Raw genomic sequence first — 22,812 nt, 5'->3', positions numbered from 1 at the left:
GATGTGTATTTTCAAAACATCTGGAGGGCCAACGTTGGACATGCCTGTTCTAAACGATCTGGTGAGATTGCTTAGAAAATGCCTTAATATCACCCCATGTGTAGGCCCCATTACTCCCATCCTTGCACTTTTCAAACATATTTCAATTTAAACTTCTGAAAACTTTTCAAGATTCTTCTAAATGACTTAAGCAAAAACAGTCAAAGTATGTTGACATAGTCAAAATGATGACCGTGAAAGGTTTAGGCTGCGGTTAGGGCTTAAATAATGTCGAAACACCATGTCTACACATGCACAATGATGGTGTACCGTCCGTTTCGATATTCAGACCATGGTGACGTATATATCCTCATTGTCGCCATTTTGTACTAACCCATTTACAATCCAGTTAAAAAAATGCAAGTAAAAAAAAAAAAGTAAAAAATATTTTGGAACAAATTTAAGCAACCATGTATAACATTTCCAACTAGATTGACATTCAATTTTGATTGGATCCCAGAAAAGACCATCACACGGGTTCATTTTAAATTATACAATTTAATTGCATTTTATACATTGTTTCACATATGGAAACAAAGTTTCAATATCACTGTGTTTGCCAACCTCTGATTTCCGGTCAGCAAATAGGACATATTTTGTGATGAAGATTTACACTGTTCAGTTCACACTTTATTTCATCATTTGCACAGATTCTAACAGTCCAGCTGGATGATATATACATACACTCAAGCCATTCAACATGATAAAATGTGAGTTACATACGCGCAATGTAGTGAAGTTGTCCATGCCACTTATATACATATTTGCATATCTTCACCCTTTAGCTGCCAGACAACGTTCAACACTTTGCTCTGCAAATGGTCGATTAAGTCTGGCAACAAAAAGTTTAAATTCAGAACATTTACCGTCCAATTTCAGATAGATATGTATAAACAAGAACAAAAAAAAACAAAAAAAAAACGCTAACAAAAGAAAATAAAGACAAAAAAACAAACGAAAAAAAAAGGTGCATTTATCAAAGCCGTCAGTCTCCTCCGATCACCTACATCGTATAAATTTGTCTTGTGCAAATCTATTTCATAAGAACACTGGCGTTAAATAGAGGGAGAGGAAAAACAAACACAAAACGACAGACAATGTTGTGCTAGAATTCTCTCCGGCCTATCTAGTATCCTTCTAGCAGTCTTATAAGGTCATATCGTGACATGATAAATAAAAATAAAAATAAAAAAAAAGAACTTGCTAAGCTGATAAGAGATTGTCTTTTGTCTTCTCACGGAATGTGCAAAATGAACAATTTCTTGCTAGTTTCCCATGAGACCTACAATGTAGCATTGAAATGTATCATGGAAGCAGAATTTATCCTATAGGTTACAATAGATTAGAGGTTTGCGGACAACGGTGACGGGCGAAGAATAGGCGCAAGGTCGCTTGCTAGCCACGCAAGATGGAGAAGAAGAGATCGTCATCGATATCAATAGTACACGATGCATAACTTATCCGGGAACGAAAAAAGTATTTCTATAATAGCTATGCCTAGAGAAATATGCAGTGGCAATAGGAGGATTAAACATACTATTGAGGACACGGTAATAAATAGGAAATTACCGAGGGTTACCGTCATCTCTCTATTTATAAAAAGAGACCACATACGCTTCCCAACCCCCCCCTCCCCCCATCCAAGTAGTGTTTTCGCAAAAAGCATCACAGGGGTCTTGCTCCCTGAGGGTTGTCCCTAGACCCTTGGGCAGGTCGTTATTGGAAGGGCCATGCAGGAAAATACCGAATTGTAACAGAAAGTCCATGTACAAGGTATTATACTGCAGATGGAGAGGAAAGGATGGGTGTCCCCCCAAATGTCTATTTACACGTGATCTGTGTAGGCGTTTCAGTGCTTGGCTCTTGCATACAAACTTCTGTGTCCTGGTGGGAATACCTATTCGTTTGCGTCAAGAGAAAGAAGACTCCCATGTTTGGAGGGTAATATGAACCAACGCTGTTCCGGGTAAGAGGAAAACTAGTATTGTTTATTCCCAGTGCATGCAGTGCTCTGCACAGATGGAGGGAAGATGCTCCTGCCATTGTGGGCCGGTCGCAGCCAGGCAAGGTCCGTAGGTTCCAGTCCATGATAGGAGTCTAAGGTCAGGACTCTGCATCGGCCGCAAGTACTGGTTGCTTTGGTGGGACTGCTAGGAGACACTCCGCTTCTTCATGCATCTGCCACGTAGAGATAGAAAAACATTGGCACGATATAAAGGTAGTCAAATGAATACATTCTCAGCCATCCAATCAGAACCCCCGCACACATGAGCGTAGAACAAATTGGAACAGACATTGGCTTAAAACAGATTTGCTATGCTGGACTGGTTGGTGGGCTGCTTACAGCACCCTACTCTGCTTACAGAGGGGGGTATGAGCGCATGACAAGAGTTCGGCGTCAATGAGGTCACAATCTGGGCAAATGACCAGGGACAACTTTATGAACATAAGGAAATGTTCTAGTGGGCACGGACGATAAGTCAGGTGGTCGGAGTGTTGAAAGTATGTGAAACGCCTGCAGAACTCTAGGAGATGTTCTGCAGCCACCGGGCTTACATCAGGGCTGTCAATCATTCTCTGAGTCTAGGTCAAACACTATACACTACTGACATACGGGAAGATGTATCAAATATTCTAAAGATAATAACAAAAGGTGTCCCACAGTAGCCAATCACATTCTAGATACAGTTTATCAAACACATTCTATAGAATGATATAGCTAGGAGCGGATTCGTTGCTATGGACGAATACTTCACGTGTCCTTTATTGAAAGTTTGATACATTTTCCCCATTGTATGCCCCCTGAGCATTCCTGATGTGTACATCATGTATGACGCTTGGAGAAGTGGTATCTATCCCCATAAAGACTGTTATGTGCAAGGTGATAATGCAACAGCCAATCAGCTCCAATATGTAAATTGACAACTAGGAGCTGATTGGCTGGACCACTACCACCTTGCACATAATGTTCTTCATACATTTACCCCTGAGTTCTCTGGCCTGGACCTGCCACACTAGGTGGATCTAGAGTGGCAGATTAATGAGGTTGCTGACAGGGGTAACAAGTAGCGCTGAGCCATGCATAAGAAAACAGGATTTCCATGCGTCAGAAAGGCACATTATAAACGCAATCAATCGGTCAAAACATTACAATGGCTCATTCTCATTTATTTACTCTGTATTGGGGAGTCATTGATGCGGTAATTCGTTCGACACTTACAATCTGAAACTGGACATCTTGAAACAGCTCCTGGATAAACCTCCGAGACGGCAGCCGAAACGTGCAATTCGCTAATAAATAGGACACCTCGGAGTAGAGGCAGATGTCATCAAACGCTTGTGGGAACTTCTCCTTAATCCTAGAACACAGGAGATAAAACCGTCAGTCGGTCGGTCCGGCAGTCTCAGCACACAGGCTGCGCTGCAGATAATGGTGTGTGACAGGATGTCAGCAAAGTGTTCCTTCCCTCTGCTGCAAACTGGCATGGCCGGAGGCCTGTGTGTCTGACTGACACCTTCATGTGGCTATATATAGAGGCTGTCCAGTCCTTCCACCCACAGGAACACTCACTGCTGCAAACTGGCATGGCCGGAGGCCTGTGTGTCTGACTGACACCTTCATGTGGCTATATATAGAGGCTTTCCAGTCCTTCCACCCACAGGAACACTCACTGCTGCAGGGCTCTGCATGGACCACTTATCACCCATACTGTAGCACAGAAATCCCAAAATATCAGCGAGCTATAGCTGGCACACTATAGCTTTCACCCATTATGATTGAGCTCATGCCCACTAGGATTTACATTAATATGTATGTACCCCATACAGCAGCATCATAAGTGTTTCCACTGGTCAGGATAACAGATCACCGCTTATATTAGTGACAGCCCAAATTCTAGGCAAGCTGGCAGCATCATTCATGTCACTACAGCAAGTTTAAAGGGGTTGGTACACTTAAATATATGCCCCTATTCACATCAGCCTTTTTCCCGGGTTGGCCCTGGGACAACCTGGGTGTAATGTGGGTGTGAATGGGTCAAAATCCCAGGAGCAATGCCCTGGCATTTCAACCTTGCTAGCTACCGGGGGTTGCTCCGGGATATGGTGCGGTGTGAACGGGTAACCAGGTCGAGCAACTTCATTCAAAGTATGGAGGAGGCAGCACTGTCAAGCTCCAAGCGCTGCCTAGTCCCCCCCATCTCCCCTTGTGACGTCATCAACCCGGCAATAAGCCGGGTCAGCGTCAGAGCTGGCAGACCGGGTCGCTCCTGGAATGGACCTGTGTCCTAAATCCCAGGTGTGACCCCGGCATTTGCAGTATGAAAGGGGTATTATATTTCTTTAACCAAGGCAACCATTATTTTATAGACTGAAGTGCCAAAAGACATGGGAGAGCAGTAAGTAAAGGGAATGGTAGGTGGCGCCACTGTGCTGTGATGCAAATGCCCAGACCTGCATCAGTTGTAATCTGGCATCTCAGCAGATTGAACACCGGCTAGGCTGCTAATGGTAAGAGTAGCGCATGGTAGTGACTTCCCGCGGATAGGACAATCCATTTCTGAAGTTGTGTGGACATTCTTAAATGGACGGTGCCAAGTGCGTACCAGAAATACCTCATGGAAGATATTACCACCCATCAAGGACGGCACAGGGTCCTGTCCAAGGGTGCTTAATGTCCATGACCGACTCTTGTCAGTGTGGTCCATGGTAACAGACATGTGACACTGGCTCCCATCCCATCCACATTTAATGCAGGAGGTACCAGGTCCATACCCAGAAGGTCCGAGCAGCGTTCTGTAGCTTTCATGGGATAATGGAGCAGAAGGCTCGCCATAGTGCACATGTTAACACTATGCCTCCAGACTCAGGACCTCTCCTGGAGGCTCACAATGTTCCCATGGCATGAGTTGGGTGTGGTGGTTCGCCTCAACATGTCATTGACCCGTAATGGACACATTGCATTGCTTGATGACCATTTATGGCACTTCATGCACCCTCACAATGCTGGAATATTCCAGCAGGATAATGCACATTGTCAACAGCCCCAAGTTGTTCAGAATTGGTTCAGGGGGCATTGGGAAGAGTTCTGAGGAAAGGTGTGGCAACGTAATGGGAAGTCCATTCACACCCAAGATTCTGCACCTACATATATCAGGGAGCTTGCCAGAAGGCAAGGGTCAACACATCTCCTAGGAGGTTCTCTGTCCACGCTGATATTTGGCACTTCAATGGGATTTATTTTACAATAACCACTGTGCAATTCATTAGTCTAGTCCAGGCATGTCCAAACTATGGCTCCCCAGCTGGTGTGAAACTACAAGTCCCATCATGCCTTGCCACAGTTTTGCTATTATGGAATGATAAAACTATGGCAAGGCATGATGGGATGTGTAGTTTCACAACAGCTGGAGGGCCATAGTTTGGACATGACATTTTGGACAGTCTGTTAAATTATTATCTGCACCAGAAACTCACTGTGGGACTTCAGTATAACGAGATACATATGGGTGTGAGCAGGGGTTAAAGTGAGGGGGAACGGGGTGGATCGGAGTTCCACCACCTCTAATGGTAGGGGGAACAGAGTTCCACCTCTACCACAGCCCTGAACAGTAATTCCAACAGAAAAGCGGCATCTTCTTCTGGCACGGCGTATGTGATGTCATGCCATCACCGCCGCTGAAGTGAAGAAGAGCCACTAAGAGGAGCAGGCTCTGTGTTCGCTGAAGACAGGGTGAGGGGGGGCTGGAGGAACACAGAGGTGGGGAAGCTGCTGGAGGGACACAGGGCATGGAGCTGCTGAGGGACATGGACAGTGAGCAGCTGGCGTGACAGAGACAGATGTGTATAAGCAGCACAACTGTGGACATTATGTGTATAAGGGGCACTACTGTTTGAATTAATATGAATCAGGGGCACTACATGCGGTGTAATGTGTATATAGTTATGCTGCTGTGTGTTGAAATTTTTATTGGCGTTACTATTGTGTGACCACACCCCTTCCTTGTGGGACCATTATCTCTTTATGGAAGGTAGGGCACAAATTCCCTGGCACCTAATGAGGTGGTGGCGGTTCGGTGTTAGGGGAAAGGAGTTCCAACACCTCTCCAGGACCACTTTAAGCCCCGGGTGTGAGCCCAGCAATACGATCATGGAGAAAACAAATAAAGCAGTTGTCTATATTCACGCTGGGACTTTTAGTACCACACATGCATTCTGTGTGTTCACATGTCAACAGATACAAATTTAAAAATGTCATTAGGAAGGCGCCACAAGGATTCTGTAGTGCCAGGGATAAAACGGACAAAAGGATACATAAGTAAAGGCTACTACAGACAGTACAATATGTACATTTACATAAATACCCCATTCCAGTGAGACATTCCAGTGAACACCAAAATACCATTTATAGCCCTACACCAACCACATTGAGAAACTTGTAAAAAGACAATATATATATAGGACACAGAATGTCTTACGTGAGAAGCCCGGTTTCATGACTCTTTGTTCCTACAGAGCTACTTAGGTTAATAACAAGCCGTAAGACCTCCTTCCGAAGCAATATCCGGCACACGGGGGTATCTTCTGGAATAGACTTTCCCCCTAAAAATTATATATATTAAAAAAAAAAAATATTCAAACGTTATTTCACTTATTTATTGACACAGCATGTATCCCTTTATCAAGAAACATTCCAAAATCATTTTCAGTATGGTCCCATATAAACATTACTGGGTGAGTTCCATTTATTGTGTGACCCACCGTTTCCCCGGATGACATTGATATTTTATGGACACTGTAGATTTTCTGACTGGGGACAGCTCAGTACTGCAGAGCACATCAGACATACACATAGATGTAGATGTAGATGTAGATGTAGATGTAGATGTAGATGTAGATGTAGATGTAGATGTAGATGTAGATGTAGATGTAGATGTAGATGTAGATGTAGATGTAGATGCTTATGTACTAAGGTAGGAGTTCTATTAAAGATGTGTTGTTCTGAGCAACCAATCAGAATCTACTTATGTATTTAACACCTTCTAGAAGATAACAGAAAGAATCGGATTGATTGCCCATAGCAACATCTCATCTTCAGTAGAACTCGCATGTTAGTAAATATAACCCGTAGTGTTCATTCGAGCACCCTGCATCTTTTGAAACCTCTTCCCTGCCTGGGGTGTCGCTCTCTGCTGTGGTGCTTCTAGAGCAGGTACGGTCTGCATAGCTAGGCTGAAATACAGGCTCACTGTTCTATAAGTACCACAGCAGAGAGCGACACCCCAGGCAGGGAAGTGGAACTGCGCAGGTTTCTAAAGATGCAGGGAGCCAGAATGATCACTATAGATGCTAGTATACCGTATCTTCTGGTACTTTATAATACTGTCCGGTTATAGATGGGAGAGAAACCGGGTATGGGTCATTAGGCCGACACTGGTGGACAGTCATTACATAGACCGCTAGTCATTAGGATGCGCATAAAAACAAAAAACTCGACATGCATTAGGTCGTCATGTTCAAAATGTCGACACAAGGAAACAGTCCACATGGGAAATGGTCGACACGAGTTCTCTCTTTTTTTTTTAGTCTATGTTGACAGGGGCACCGTATAAGTGTACCGCGTCCCCTAACCATGCTTCGGGCGCGGTGCCTCAGGTATTCTCCCTCTACGTGCACTACGATGGTAAAGACTGCTCTTTTGCTTGTGTCAACCTTATAACTGCCGACCTAATAATGACCACAGAGTAAGCTACTAATAACATGCTAAATATAACGTATGAGACAGGACCTAGGGGCAGCATCCGTACTGAGTAAACCATGACTGACAGGTGGCACACAGCAAATACACCATGTGACCTCCCAGGAGGCACTGCCATCAGGTAACTGGGCGCAGTGTGATCACAGGGTAACACCATCTGTGCGTCACTTGGATGTTAAACCTGCACAAAGCTTCTTTGCGGACTACTTCAGAAGCCGCACAAAGAAACCAGCTGAGGAAAATAGCTGTGGCTTATAGCGAAGGGAAACCCGGCAATGTCTCACTTTTCCACTGAATAAAACCTATTTAGCTGGAGTAAATGCAAGGTTAATGAACGCGAGATCACACTGAACACACACGTGTGTAAACTGCTGCAGAATAAATCTGAGCAATAACCATAACTGATGATGATGATGATAATGATAATAATATAACCAGCAGCATACTGCCACATTACAATGTGCTATACATTAATGCACGCAGTATATGGACCTAAATAGAAAGAAGGATAAGGCAACCATATGTAATATGTATGTTACTTACATGTATACGCTACAATCAAAAATAAGACAAATGGCAAATATTAAGATATCAGGTAACATCATACATTCAAAATACCATAACTTTGTATACAAAGGAGATGGTTGCCATCGGGGTCCAAGCAAGTCCCACTGATTGTTCCTAAAATCAACTATTTTAGCAAAAATCAGACTCTTGCGTGAAAAAAAGATGTGGTGATTTCTAAAGAAATACCAAAAACCTGCAGCTGATGAAAGTGCCTGGGCTGCGGGGTATTTTGAATTTCCCACCCGTAACTGGAGGGGGGGGGGTCACATACGTACACTATACCCCCGGGAACTGTAAAAACATAAAACGTACTTTAGCTCCACTGGAGCAGGGACCGATGTGAATGTTCAAATATTCTCTGTAAAGCGCCTTGCGTAATATGTGTGCGCTATATAAGAAATAATTAGTACTCACAGCACATTCACATGTATGCGCTAGAACATGGTCTATGGGAATGAAAACGGATGTTTACATCACATTCTAGTGATGTTTGCTTTCATTACTATTCCATGCACTCTACCTAAACCAATAGTGTAATGCTAGCGCATGAGAAGTAGCTATGCCGCAGGAAAACTATTGTAATATACAGCTGTGGGAACCAGCTCATACAATATAAATGACTAGTTAAAAGCCTGTCAAAACGACGGCTTCTGCCATGTACTTTCTCTTTGAGCTGTGACAGTTTTTATTGCCACAAACTCTCCACCCCACCCACAGCCCCTATCTGCTCCTACCTCCAATCTCTGTCTTCACAGCTCCCTCTCTCCATATCCTGCATGTCTGAAACAGATCAGTGCATCTGCAAAAATTGCTTTCACTAGGGGGCTTCGAGTGGCCTCTATTGGTCACTGGTGGTACGTGACCTCATAAAGGTGAGGGGTTGTTCGCTATAGCTCTCTTTCTCACTCTAGGATTTAGCTAGAAACTCAAAAGTGCACCAACAGCGGACAGGTGGGAATGAGCCCTTAAGGATTCCAGTCTCCCATAGGTGGCTGATGAGTAAAACTAGTGGCTAGAGGAGGTCATGGGAGTGAAACTCCTTCTGCAGAGGGGACTCTCATGGAGAGAGACTCCGCTGTCTACACCTGAAGGGGTTAAATGAGGTCATCATGTGTCTCGGGGCATCTTAGCGGTCATAAGAACTGATGACCAAGAGACTGTCCAGTGATACACAACAACTACCAATAGCCCAGAGCATGGCAGCCAGCGGAATATAAGAGATATAACCTGCGGGTTGTGCACAAACCAGAGCTGGTAGAACTGGTGTGTGGGCTTCTACCCCAGAGGCCTCAGCTGATCTTGTGACTCAAACCCAACACCCTTATTAACTGAATCCACAGGAGTAAGTTCTTGGATGTTTTCTACCCCTTGCTGGTTAGGACAAAAATTGTCAACTGGGTCATACAAAGGAACTGATAGAAGATAAATCTTATTTCCTGAGGGGTTATTTATTGCCGATGAGTGGAAGCGATGTTTCACTTGCAGGAGAACCTTGTCAATACTGGAAATTGCTGATCTGTGCGTGCCGCTGAATACAAAGCCATGCTGGATTAAAAGGAGGATAACTTTAATAGGTCTGGTGACTACTTACCGAGGACTAGCTCCGTACTCTTGGTACTGCTTGCAGAGCCCTGGGAACCACCATCGCTACACCCTGAAATTCCAGAATACTTTGAAGAATGGGACACCACCTCTAAATGATTAGGGATGCTATGTGCACACCAGTCAGAATATGGAATGTCAGGAAAGTCTGGGGATAAAATGGCAGGAAAGGCTAAAGGTGAGTGAAATGGATAATGAATAAAGCACCAAAATGAAATAATAAATTCTTTATGTACCAAATAAAAAGCATTGTTCCTCTAGGATCAGGGATTCTCACCACTGCCCGCCCCGTTGCTACCCAACCACCCTATACACAGAGAGGTGCACAGATATGTCCACATGCAACTACCGTATATACTCTAGTATAAGTTGACCCAAATCTGGGAAAACTTATTAACTCGAGTATAAGCCTAGGGTGGGAAATGCGCAGGGTGAGAGCGCTGAGACTCTGGTGGGCCAGGAGGAGAGGAGCTGCAGCTACATGGGCGGATGTGGGAGAAGAGAGGAAGCTTCTGCCATGCTGGGACCCCTCCTCCCGCATCGCCGAGTCTCCTGCAACAGTGCCGGTCCCCTCCACAGCACAGCAAACTACAGTTACCGTATACACCCAGGTATAAGCCGAGGGGGTGCTTTTTCAGCATAAAATAATGTGCTGAAAAAGTCGGTTTATACTCTAGTATATACGGGAACTTCCTTGTGCATTAAACAGCCCTTCTACTCACGTCATACCATGGCATTGTGTGACTAGGTGGAGAAAAGATTTTCTTGTGCAACAATTTTCCATTAAAATGTATAGGATTTGCAAAGCAATGTGCATACAGGCAGCTTATGTGGATTATAATGATATGCTGCATACCTATATTCTTTGTGCGACTGCGGCTGTATCTGCATACGAATCATTCCAGTTTGTATGCAGATAGAGCTGCAGTCACATACAGAATATAGGCATGCTGTATATCATTTTAGTCACCAGAATCTGCTTGTGTGCCTTTTTTCACATAGCGATGCACAGAATACCCAGTTTCAGCAAAGAAAGGAGCCCGATGCTAATAGAGTTGTGCAAAGTAAGCTCATTCACCCCCCAACATCTCCTGCTGCATGGCGAATGAGGCAAGGTGTAGGACAGTGATGGCCACCCTGTGGCACTCCAGCGGTTGTGAAACTACACATCGTAACATGCTCTGCCACAGTTATAGCATTCTTTAACAAAAAAGCGGTAGCCGTGCATGCTGGGAGGAGTAGATTCAGCTGGAGTGCCACAGGTTGACCATCACTGGTGTAGGAGGACACATCTGTATCATGCTTTGAGCTTTAAATACAGGAAGGGGGAGTTTGTATATGACCGTTCAGCTATATAGGACAGGCATGAATGGACTGGGTACTCCAGCTGCAAGTTAGTGCAATAAGACAACCGGCTTCAGGTATAAAGTTAAGGCTCTCATTCACCATGTCATTTGGGCATGATTTCACCCAATTACGGTGGATTGGGACAAGAAGTCGGGTGAGATCGTCCCAAAGAGCATGTGCGTGGCATCAGATCGAAGCCAAAGATCATACATGGTGCACGCAAGATCTTTTGGTCGGACCGCCTCCAGGTGGCAGCAAACGGACATCACATGCAGATGTATGGAATGCGATCCTGCCGCTCGGGAAGGTCCCGCTAGACTCATAGACTCAAGGGGGACTGGATGCGACATTTACACCTTTCTCATTTATTAGCTACATCTCTTTGTAGCGGGAGTGTTGAATGTCCGCTGCTGAATGGTGTGCTGTTTCAGGCTTAACCCTCTGACCTAAGAGATAAGTGCCAGAGCAGGCTACCACCAACGAACTCACAAACGTCTGTACCCCCCCCCCCCCAAAAAAAAAAACTAAAATAATAAAAAAAAACATATATTTTTTTTAAATTCACGAATTCTTGATGCGGCTGTTTTGTGAAGCTATGTAATGGTTAGTGTGCCCATTACTGTATGGTGTCACTGTTACAGCATAAGAGCTACAGCTTCTACATTAAAATAAATGATCACAAAGTAAAAAATTATAAAGACATTACTGCTGGATACCACAACATACATTCCGGGGCCAGTTCTGGTTCTTGCAATAGAATTCAGCCTTAAATCGGAAATGGCAAAGCTCAGACATGTCTGTTGTTGCCGTTTGGCAATAGTTTGGCGGAGATAATCGTCACAGGTAACCACAGAAACAATGTACAGTTACCATAGTTGTTAAGCTCATTACATGTCAGCCGAATGACACCAGCAGGTACTGTATTGTCTGCGTAATAAAAACTAGCCATTTAGGGCAGAAATACTACTCCAAGCACCAGCGGTTACCCCAGGATGCTGTAGTACCCAGCCTCACATTGTAAACCATGTAAGGTTTCAATAATCGGCGTTTGTTTCAATTTTAACACAATAGCATCTGTAAAAGTCCTATGATGTGGGATAGATGCATGAAGCAATGACAACAAACCGATGGCGCATTCATTCCTTAATCCCCTCATACACTACGTCGATGTATCGCATGTAATATCCAAGGTAGGGAGCTGCCAGCGGCTAGGATCACATATACACCCTCATTCTGATTGATACGCCCCAATGCGAATTCACCACAATGGGGACTGATGGTGACGGCCTGTATATGTGCATGTCTTCACTACAGGTGCCCTCGGAGACGTGCATAGTCGCCAAGGCGCACACAGCAGGGGGGGGGATCCGACACATCCTATGGCAGCCATAACGATGTCTGAATCGGACTGGATGCACACGAGACCGCGCATTGGATCGTATTCGGAGGTAAAAAAAATACACCAGGCTTAATATACATCTGCCACTTTGTACCTGGTCATTTGGAGGGTTCCAATACATTAACCCCTTCCCGACAATTGACGTACATTTACGTCATGGTCGGGAAGTACTTCCCGACACATGGCGTAAATGTACTTCATGGCTTGTAACTGTCACCGCGTCTATAGACGCGGTGACAGTTTCAACATGTCTGCTGTCCCTGACAGCAGACATGTCCGTGCATGCCCAGGGGGGGCTGCGATGCCGCCCCCCCGTCGGCGATCGCTGTGAATGGCTGTTCAGTGTGAACAGCCAATTACAGCGTTTTCTGTGTCACCGGCGAATAACGTTCGCCGGTGACACGCGATCGGAGGTGATTGGTGCTGTAAAGTACAGCACCAATCACCGCGGGGTGTAAGGGTGACACTGGTGTCACCCCACCTCACCCCGCCCCCAAAGGCCGTGATTGGTCCGTCGGACCGACGGACCAATCACAGCCATGGAGGGGGGTTTAAACTAACGGTGACTGCACTGCAGACGCCATTCCGGTCTGGAATTGCGTGCAGTGCGGTCACCGTGCCTAGCTGCCGCAGTATACTGACCTGAACCTTGCCAAATACTTACCTGATCCTTGCAAATATCTTGCCTGCTTCATCACTGCTTGTAGTGTGCTGGATGCTTCCTGGATCCTGTTACTTGTGACTTCCTGTGTTGTGAACTTGTGCTGCTGCAGTGTAATAGCGTTAGTTAGATAGAGAGAGAGATAGAGAGAGATAGTGTCAGAGAGTGCTATATTTTGTGCTGCTGCAGTGTGATATAGTTATAGAGAGAGAGATAGAGAGAGATAGAGAGAGATAGAGAGATATATAGAGAGAGAGAGAGATAGAGAGGCCTAGTGACAGAGAGTGCTATATTTTGTGCTGCTGCAGTGTGATATAGTTATAGATAGAGAGATAGAGAGAGAGAGAGATAGAGAGAGATAGAGAGATAGTGACAGATTGTGCTATATATTTTTTATATAACTGACTGCTGCCCCCCCTTTTGTGCTGATCAGTATAAATTAACTGATCAGCAACTTTTTGGGGGCGCAGGTTTTTTTTTATATATATATATATATATACCTGTCACTGCTGCTGCTGCAGTGTCAGAGTGTTAGATAGTGAGAGATAGAGAGATAGAGAGAGATAGTGACAGAGAGTGATAGAGAGTGCTAAATTTTGTGTCTGCTGCCCCCGCCTTTTGTGCTGATCACTATATCTGAGGTGATCAGCAACTTTTTGGGGGTGCAGAGGTTTTTTTTTTTTATATATACCTGCCAGTTGCACTGTCAGTTGCACCAAAGGTTGTGCACCTGCTGCCCCTCACTGGTAATCAGTGTCGCATCACTGATCACCTTTTTTTTTTTTGTGTGTGCTGTGGGGTCTTTTTTTAATTTTTTTTTTTACACACACTGTGATTTTGTGGGTGTCCTGTGGCCGCTGTGCGCTGATCAGTGACATACATCACTGATCATCTTTTTCGGCACAGGGTTGATCTATTTTTTTTTTTTTGATCAAATTCCTGTTGCCTTTGAGCGCTGTTCAGTGACGGACGTTACTGACCAACATCTGTGCTCAATTTTTGGCGCAGGACCTTTTTTTTTTTTTTTTTTAACCCCTTCAATTTTTTTTTTTTAACCCCTTCAATTTTTTTTTTTTTTAACCCCTTCAATTTTTTTTTTTTGTATAAAGTATTTTTTTTTTTCTGCACTACATACACACTACACACTACATACTACATACCCCCCGGGTTGAAATAAAGTTTGTACCCCCCCCTACACTATACACGTGTTGAAACATTTCACTACCAGTAACACAAAAATAAAAATGGCATCCCAAATGTCATCCCAAATGTCATCCCAGTCATCCAGAAGAATGTATTCAGCGGAGGAGGCATATGCCATGCTTGCTTCTGACTCTGACACAGCCAGTGATGCAAGCGGGGAATTTGAAGGATTCACCTTAAGCTCCTCTTCCTCCTCTGGTGATGAGGGACCCCCTCAAAGACGCCCCCGTAGAGCAGCTGAGACCCCCCCCCAATAATTGATCTCGTATGGACCCCACCACCAGACAATTTTGAGCCCCAGGTTCCTGAGTTTTTGGCCATGCCAGGAATCCAATTTGATTCCACAGGTCTCAGAGAAATTGACTTTTTCAAATTATTTTTCTCTGATGATTTTATAAATTTAATGGTGGACCAAACTAATTTATATGCCCAGCAGTTTATTGCTCAAAACCCCACGTCATCATTTGCTAGGTGGACCCCTGTAGATGCAGTAGAGATGATGACGTTTTGGGGTCTGGTGTTTCATATGGGCATAGTAAAAAAGCCAGAAATTAGGCAATATTGGAGTACAGATGTTCTGTGCAGCACCCCATTTTACCGTATGGCCATGCCCCGGGCTCGATTTGAGACGATCCTTAAATTTTTGCATTACAACGATAATGCACAGTGCCCACCCAGAGATGATCCCACCTTTGACCGGCTATTCAAAGTCAGGCCGGTCATTGATCATTTCAGTGCCAAATTTGAAGACATGTACATCCCAGATAAATTCATTTGCATAGACGAGTCCCTTATACATTTTAAAGGAAGGGTTAAATTCCGCCAGTACCTTCCCAGTAAGAGGGCAAGGTATGGCATAAAAATGTATAAGCTGTGTGAAAGCACCTCAGGGTACACTCACAGGTTTAGGGTATATGAAGGGAAGGATTCAAGAATTGAACCGCCAGAATGCCCCCCCTCCCTCGTAGGTGTTAGTGGAAAAATTGTCTGGGATTTAGTGCACCCCTTCCTGGATAAAGGTTATCACCTCTATGTGGATAACTTTTACACCAGCATCCCCCTGTTTAAGGCCCTTGGTTCAAGAGGTACAGCAGCTTGCGGTACTGTGCGCAAGAACCAAAGAGGCCTCCCAAAAACGCACATTGCCCAAGTAATGAGAAGGGGTGAAAGCAGGGGAATATGCACCGAAAATATGTTGTTGGTCAAATATAAGGACAAGAGGGATGTCCTTATACTGACAACAATTCACGGAGACAGTACCACCTCCGTCCCTGTACGAGGTACCAGTACCCACACCTCAAAACCTAATTGTATCCTGGATTACAATAGGTACATGGGCGGAGTGGATCTTTCAGATCAGGTACTGAAGCCGTACAGTGCCCTGCGGAAAACAAAAATCTGGTACAAGAAGCTGGCCGTGTATATCATCCAGATGGCACTGTATAACGCTTACGTGCTATTCCGTTCTACCGGCCAGAGGGGGACATTTATGCACTTTCAAGAGGAAGTCATAAAGGGCCTAATATTTGGGAACCAGCAGGCAGAGGGCCCCAGTACTTCTAGTACTGGCCCCCGTATTGTACCAGGGCAGCATTTTCCTGATGAAATCCCCTCCACTGGAAAAAAGGGCAGGACACAAAAAAGGTGCAAAGTTTGCTATAAAAAGGGAATAAGAAAGCAAACTATTTTCCAGTGTGACACTTGCCCCGACAAACCCGGCCTATGTATAAAGGAGTGTTTTAAAATATACCACACATCTATGGATTATTAGGTTCATAATTTCACCGTGCTTCGGGGGTCTTGCTAATGCCACATAGCACCCACCATTCATTCCACCAGAATCTGAGCCGCAAAATCCAAAAATCACTCCTTCCCTTCTGAGTCCTGCCATGCACCCAACTGGTATTTTTTGGTCACATGTGAGGCATTGCCGTACTCGGGAGAAATTGGGGCACAGATTTTGGGGTGCTTTTTCTCCTTCATACCTTCTGAAAATGAAAAATTTTGAGCCAGAACTGCATTTTTGTGTAAAAAAATGTAATTTTTCATTTTCACTGCCCACTTGTATCAAAATTGGTGAAACCCCTGGGGGTTTGAAATGTACACTATACCCCTAGATGAATTCCCTGAGGGGTGTAGTTTGCAAAATGGGGTCACTTGTGGGGGGGTTCCACTGTATTGGTGCTTTGGGGGTCTTGCTAATGCGACATAGCACCCACCATCATTCCACCAGAATTTGTGCTGCAAAATCCAAATATCACTCCTTCCCTTCTGAGTCCTGCCACTTTTTGGTCACACATGAGGCATTGCCGTACTCGGGAGAAATTGGGGCACAGATTTTGGGGTGCTTTGTCTCCTTCATTCCTTCTGAAAATGAAAAATTTTGAGCCAGAACTGCATTTTTGTGTAAAAAAATGTAATTTTTCATTTTCACTGCCCACTTGTATCAAAATTGGTGAAACCCCTGGGGGTTTGAAATGTACACTATACCCCTAGATGAATTCCCTGAGGGGTGTAGTTTGCAAAATGGGGTCACTTGTGGGGGGGTTCCTAACTTTTAGCATCTTATGGTGCCTAGAAACCTACATGGTGCCTAAAAAATAATCTCATAAAAAGGAGGCTCCAAAATCAAGTAGGTGCTCCTTCTATTATGAAGCCTGTGGTTTGGTCAACGTGCACACTAGGGCCACATATAGGATATTTATGAAAACAAAAGAATTGGGGGAATCAATTTTTAGTCACATTTCTCTAGTAAAATGTACTGTGTTCCTTAGAAAAATGTATTAAAATTGCAAATCTGCAAAAAAAATGAAATTTTGAAATTTCACCTACACTTTGTTTTAATTCCTGTGAAACACCTAAAGGGTTAACAAACTTCCAAAATGCTGTTTTGAATACTGTGAGGGGTGCAGTTTTTGAAATGGTATCATTTATGGGGGTGTCTCACATACAAGTCCCTCAAAGTCACATCAGAACTGAACTGGTCCCTAAAAAAATCAGTGTTTGAAATTTTCTTGAAAATTTGAGAATTTGCTATTCATATTGTAAGCCTCCTAGTGTCCAAAAAAATTAAAAGGAAGTTGAAATAATGATGGAAACATAAAGTAGACATATGGTCTATGTTAGTTATTAACTATTTTGAGTGGTATGATTATTTGTCTCACAAGCAGAAAATTTAACATTTTGCAAATTGCAAAATTTTCCATTTTTTCACGACATTTTGGTATTTTTCACAAAAAAACACAGACTGTATCGACCCAAATTTACCACTAATTTGAAGTACAATGTGTCACGAAAAAACAATCTCAAAATCACTGGGATAAGTAAAAGCAAAAAAAAGTTATCCCCACTTAAGTGATACATGTCAGATTTGAAAAAAAGGGCTCTGTCAGGAACGCAAAAACTGGCTCTGTCAGGAAGGGGTTAAAATTGATGGAAACAGTGACCACAAGTAGTGGGCAGTGGAGAATCTTCCATAAGGCCTATGGGCTGCACTTCTTGTGGGGTGGGCACTGGGATGTCAGAGCGAAATTTACCAGTCACTGCTAAATATTTCCACTCTACCGTACCATATAACATATTGAGTGGAGTGTAAATTGGTAGGACTGCGCCTGTAAGCTGTCCTACTTTATTAATATGCACACATAAGTGGACCACATTAGAAGACTCAGGAATCTCCCTTCTGACTTCAGATACAGAGGGTGAGCACTTGCTGAATAACGTAACCGGGCCCGCAAGGGGGGGTGATCCACGTCCCCCCCCTTGTCGGGATTTTGAACGCCGGGATCCCGACTGCCGGGATTTCATACTGAATCCATGTGTAATATAGGTGTGAAATGATCACTCTGACGTATAAACAAGTCCGTGTTTTCTGGTGTTGAATAGTAACCGTGACATACGCCTCCAACTAGTACAGCAAAATGCAAAGTAGAATCTTTAAGTCTGGAGAATTACCATACACCTCCTTGGTGGCCTGTACATTTAAACCAATGTCACCAAAATAAGAATGTTTAATGAAAAACATACCTAAACGACTATAGTCGTTTAACAGGTTACTGTGGTTGTAACCCGTTATTTGGCTCCCCACGCAGTAAAGACAGTTCTCATTGGTGTGCTCCTGCAGGCCTGTGTCTTCCATGTTTTCCAGGAATTGGGAGGCATCCGAGCGACTGGAGTTCATGATTTCAGTAATACTGAATTGCTGCCGTAATGCCTGGTACGGGCTTTTAACGCCAGATCCTGTAATACCTGGAAGAAATGTGATAAATAATAAAAACACCAGCTACCATATACAGAAGCGCACACGGTTACTATGGCATTGTGGGGCTGTGCATGGTTCCGGGTTTGTGCATTATGTACAGTATACATTAATGGTTCTTAGGAAAAGTAATCTAGTAAAAATTGATTTAAATCATTATGAACTCATTCTCTAGTAAAGTGTATATAACTGGTACACAAGGAGGCTGGGCACATGTGGTCATCTGGGGCAGCACGGACGGTGTAATGGTTAGCATTACCGCCTCACAGCACTGAGGTCATGGGTTCAATTCCTACCATGGCCCTAACTGTATGGAGTTTGTATATTCTCCCCGTGCTTGAGTGGGTTTCCTACCACAATCCAAAAATATACTGGTAGGTTAATTGGCTCCCCAAAAAATTAACCCTAGAATGTGTATGTGTGCGTGTACATGTGGTAGGGAATATAGACTGTAAGCTCCACTGAGGCAGGGACTGATGTGTATGTTCAAATAATCTCTGTACAGCGCTGCGGAATATGTGTGCGCTATATAAATAAATGTTAAATAAATAAATAAAATAAATCTGTCTCTGCCCCCACAGTATGTATCAGGTTTTTAATCAAATAGCACAAACTGCTTTCCCTTTTAGAGTATAACAGCCACAGTTAAAGTATTACTTTAGAAACTACACTGGACGGCCAGTAGATGGCACTGTATCGTAAGCTGTCATAGTGTAGTCTCTCTTTGCTTTATAGTATAAATGGCACTATAATGGAAACTACTGAGGAAGAGAGGGATCTAGGTGTCACTATTTCAGGGGACTTAAAGGCAGGTAGGCAATGTAACAAAGTAATGAAGAAGGCAAGTCAGATGCTTGGTTGCATAAGGAGAGGTATCCGCAGTAGAAAGAAAGAAGTAATAATGCCACTGTATAGGTCATGGGTCCTCAAACTGCGGCCCTCCAGATGTTGTGAAACTACAAATCCCAGCATGCCTTGCCACAGTTTTGCTATAAGGGAGTGTTAAAACTGTGGCAAGGCATGCTGGGAGTTGTAGTTTCACAACATCTGGAGGGCCGCAGTTTGAGGACCCATAGTATAGGTCATTGGTACAACCTCATCTAGAGTATTGTGTTCAGTTCTGGAGGCCATATCTCCAGAAGGATATAAATACATTAGAGACTGTACAAAGAAGGGCAAATAAAATGGTTCATGGCCTACATCACAAAACGTACCAGGAAAGACTAAAAGATCTTAATATGTAGAGTTTGGAGCAGAGAAGGGAAAGGGGGGACATGCTAGAAACTCTCAAATATATCAAGGGCTTTAACAAGGTACAGGTGGGAGACATTCTTCACAGGAAGAGGAGCAACAGAACACGAGGACATGCACTGAAACTAGAGGGAGGAAGATTCAAGGGAAATTTTAGGAAGAATTACTTCACAGAAAGAGTAGTAGATAAGTGGACGCGCCTCCCATCAGAGGTGGTAGAGGCAAACACAGTAGTACAATTTAAACATGGTTGGGATGGGCCAAGTGGTTCTTATCTGCCGTCAAATTCTATGTTTCTATGCTTTGATATTGTACATGTTTATCCTCCATGTACAGTATTATCCTACATGTACAGTATTATTCTCCATGTACAGTATGAAGCTTATCACCGAGTGTTTTATACAGTACTAGATCAGAGAATGAATAGTCCTGTAACCAGCAAAGACCACTTACATTTTTTTTTTTTTTAAGAAACATAATTATCACTGTACCTCCTACTTCGGGTGCAAACAATTTAGGAGCATACTCTTCACTTAAAGGCATCATCGTCTTCTGAAAATAAGGAGTTTCCTTCACCTGCAAAATCATTATAATCAGTCAGGTCTCCGGCGTTGAAGGTCACGTACACTGTTGCAGTGCTGGTAGAGCACATGGCACAAGCCGGAGCATTCCCTGATCCGCAGTGACAGGGAGAAGTGCAGCTTTAAGGACATAGCTAGTCAAGTAATATACAGATAGAGCTGCTCTTGTCTAAAATGCACTATAGAACAAGTACTACTGTACTGGTCAGTATGTTAGATACTATTTTTCGGAAAATACTATTGCGTAGACGCGCGTCTCATTATGCTATTTATAGTAGGCTATGGGGTTAAGTGAGTGAGCATACAGTACTTTTGCTGAGAATGGGGCAAGCAAGCATGCGAGACGCTTGTGCGTCCCATTCTCACCAAACAGCGCTCCAAGATGGTTCGCTGTGGTGGGATAGCAACATAGACAACCGCAGATCCATACTGTAGGTTCCACATGTGTAAGGACTCTGCTGTCTGTGCATCTATTTTAGCTACACTGGTTAAACAGTTATATGCCACAGTAGGAATGTCATACAGTACGAGCAGGCCAGACGTGAGCGCCGCTGCCCAGGGTTGGGCGCACCTGCTGTGAAACAGGGAGCTGAGCACCTGGCAGGAGCTGACCCACTAGAGAGCAGGATGCATGACCGTCACCTCCCTGCATTCCAACGATGGCTCCCTGGCTGCAGAGGAAGCTAGAAACCCCTGCAAGCTCGGCAGACAATTGGAGGGGACCCTACCTATGGTTGCTTGACGATTCCCTTCCTGATGTCACATAAACTAATAGCTTGTCTGCTCAGAAAGCCAAGAGTCTCCTCTTTCAGATGGCACCAGTCTCTAGGACACATGGTACCAGAGGATAGAGTGCAAAGTGAACACATTTTCCCTATATACTAGAATAGACCTGTTGATTCATTCCTACCATGGATTCTGATGCTTCCAGTTAGCCTTTTAGGGGTCTCAGATACTTGGGAATCATATCCTCTTGTAGCAAAACGTCTACCCTTCCATAGAAACATACGTAAAGCATGGCTTATATGTAAGCCCGTCCCATTCTTGGCGAACGGCGTGGTTCCATCTGTATATCAATCTGCCACTAGATTGGTGGAGCATTAGCCACCCAGCAGTGGTGATATGTATTGCATGTATATTGTATGGCGTGCACCCACAATGAAAGTGGTACGCCAAACCCCTCGCCAAGGCACGCTGGCGGAAACGATGAGAGCAACTACATCTGTAGATTCAAATGGGTGCCGGACGGCTCCCCGACAGTCGGGATTCCGACAGTCAGTACTCCGACATCGGACCCCCATAGAGGGAGAATAAAATAGGTGGCGAGCGCAGCGAGTCCGCAAGGGGCTTCATTGTGCTCCCCCCGCTGTGCAGTCGGGATTCCGACATCTGAGTAATGACTGTCGGAATCCCGACTGTCGGAGTATTATACCACACCCATTCAAATGAATCAGTCTAATAGATGTACTAGTATAGCAACAGGTGTGAAAATCGTTTTGCCATATAAAATGAATTGAAGGCAACAGAAATTACCTGAAACATATCATTGATATCCATTGGCAAAGCTAAGCCGATATAGTCATCTGAGCTGCCATAGGTTGCGTTGGACACCATGGATCGGACAGATGAAGAGCGCTGGAGAGTGTTTTGGTTTATCGGACTCAGCAAGTCTTCCTTATCTAGCGAGGCGTAACTTAACGCCTTCATGAACCTGCCAGAAGAACAAGAGCCACAGATCAGGAGGAAGCAATCACCATTTATGTACGCATTTATTGGGGTATTCAATCACCGCCGACCATCTCCTGAGGGGAGATGGCTGCGGGGCCATATTCAATGCGGTCTTCCCCTAAAGCATTGAACAGGGAGCTCGGCAGAACGAGCCCGACTTCACAAGCAGTCGGGCTCGTTCTGCCGAGAACGGCCGGGAAGTGACGAGCTGCCAGCTGCAGCTCGCCTCTTCCCGGCCACAACTCGCGGCCACGCCCCCTTCTCATCCCACTGCAGGCGGGACATTGAAACCCGTCTGCGCGTTCTTGGTCGAGCAGACCGAGAACGGACGGCTGTATTCAATCTGTGACCCCCAGATTGAATACCCCCTTAAGTATGGATAGAAAATGACTTGTGTCCGGCAGACCGTACATCACACGT

General features: G+C 44.3%; 1 protein-coding gene across 2 annotated transcripts in view; it reads right to left on the bottom strand.

Moving 5' to 3' along the window:
• Nucleotides 1-517: 517 nt before the first annotated feature.
• The window catches only part of RICTOR (RPTOR independent companion of MTOR complex 2), a 121,650-nt gene continuing 99,355 nt past the window's right edge, over nt 518-22,812 (bottom strand). The window contains exons 32-38 of one of the 2 annotated variants that reach the window (XM_083154466.1): nt 22,198-22,375; nt 20,575-20,659; nt 18,601-18,822; nt 9,954-10,112; nt 6,516-6,639; nt 3,260-3,398; nt 518-2,217 (exon numbers count right to left, since the gene is read on the bottom strand). In XM_083154466.1, the coding sequence (XP_083010592.1) occupies nt 2,143-2,217; nt 3,260-3,398; nt 6,516-6,639; nt 9,954-10,112; nt 18,601-18,822; nt 20,575-20,659; nt 22,198-22,375 (982 nt within the window). In that variant the 3' untranslated portion in view covers nt 518-2,142. The remainder of the gene's footprint in view (nt 2,218-3,259; nt 3,399-6,515; nt 6,640-9,953; nt 10,113-18,600; nt 18,823-20,574; nt 20,660-22,197; nt 22,376-22,812) is intronic. The other variant, XM_083154474.1, reaches the window with a different exon arrangement.

The sequence above is a fragment of the Crinia signifera genome, chromosome 1, assembly GCF_055691185.1.
Source record: "Crinia signifera chromosome 1, ASM5569118v1, whole genome shotgun sequence".
In the NCBI taxonomy this organism is placed as follows: Eukaryota; Metazoa; Chordata; class Amphibia; order Anura; family Myobatrachidae; genus Crinia; species Crinia signifera.
The sequence above is the reverse complement of the archived record's forward strand: the minus strand, read 5'-3'. Positions and strand labels throughout refer to the sequence as shown.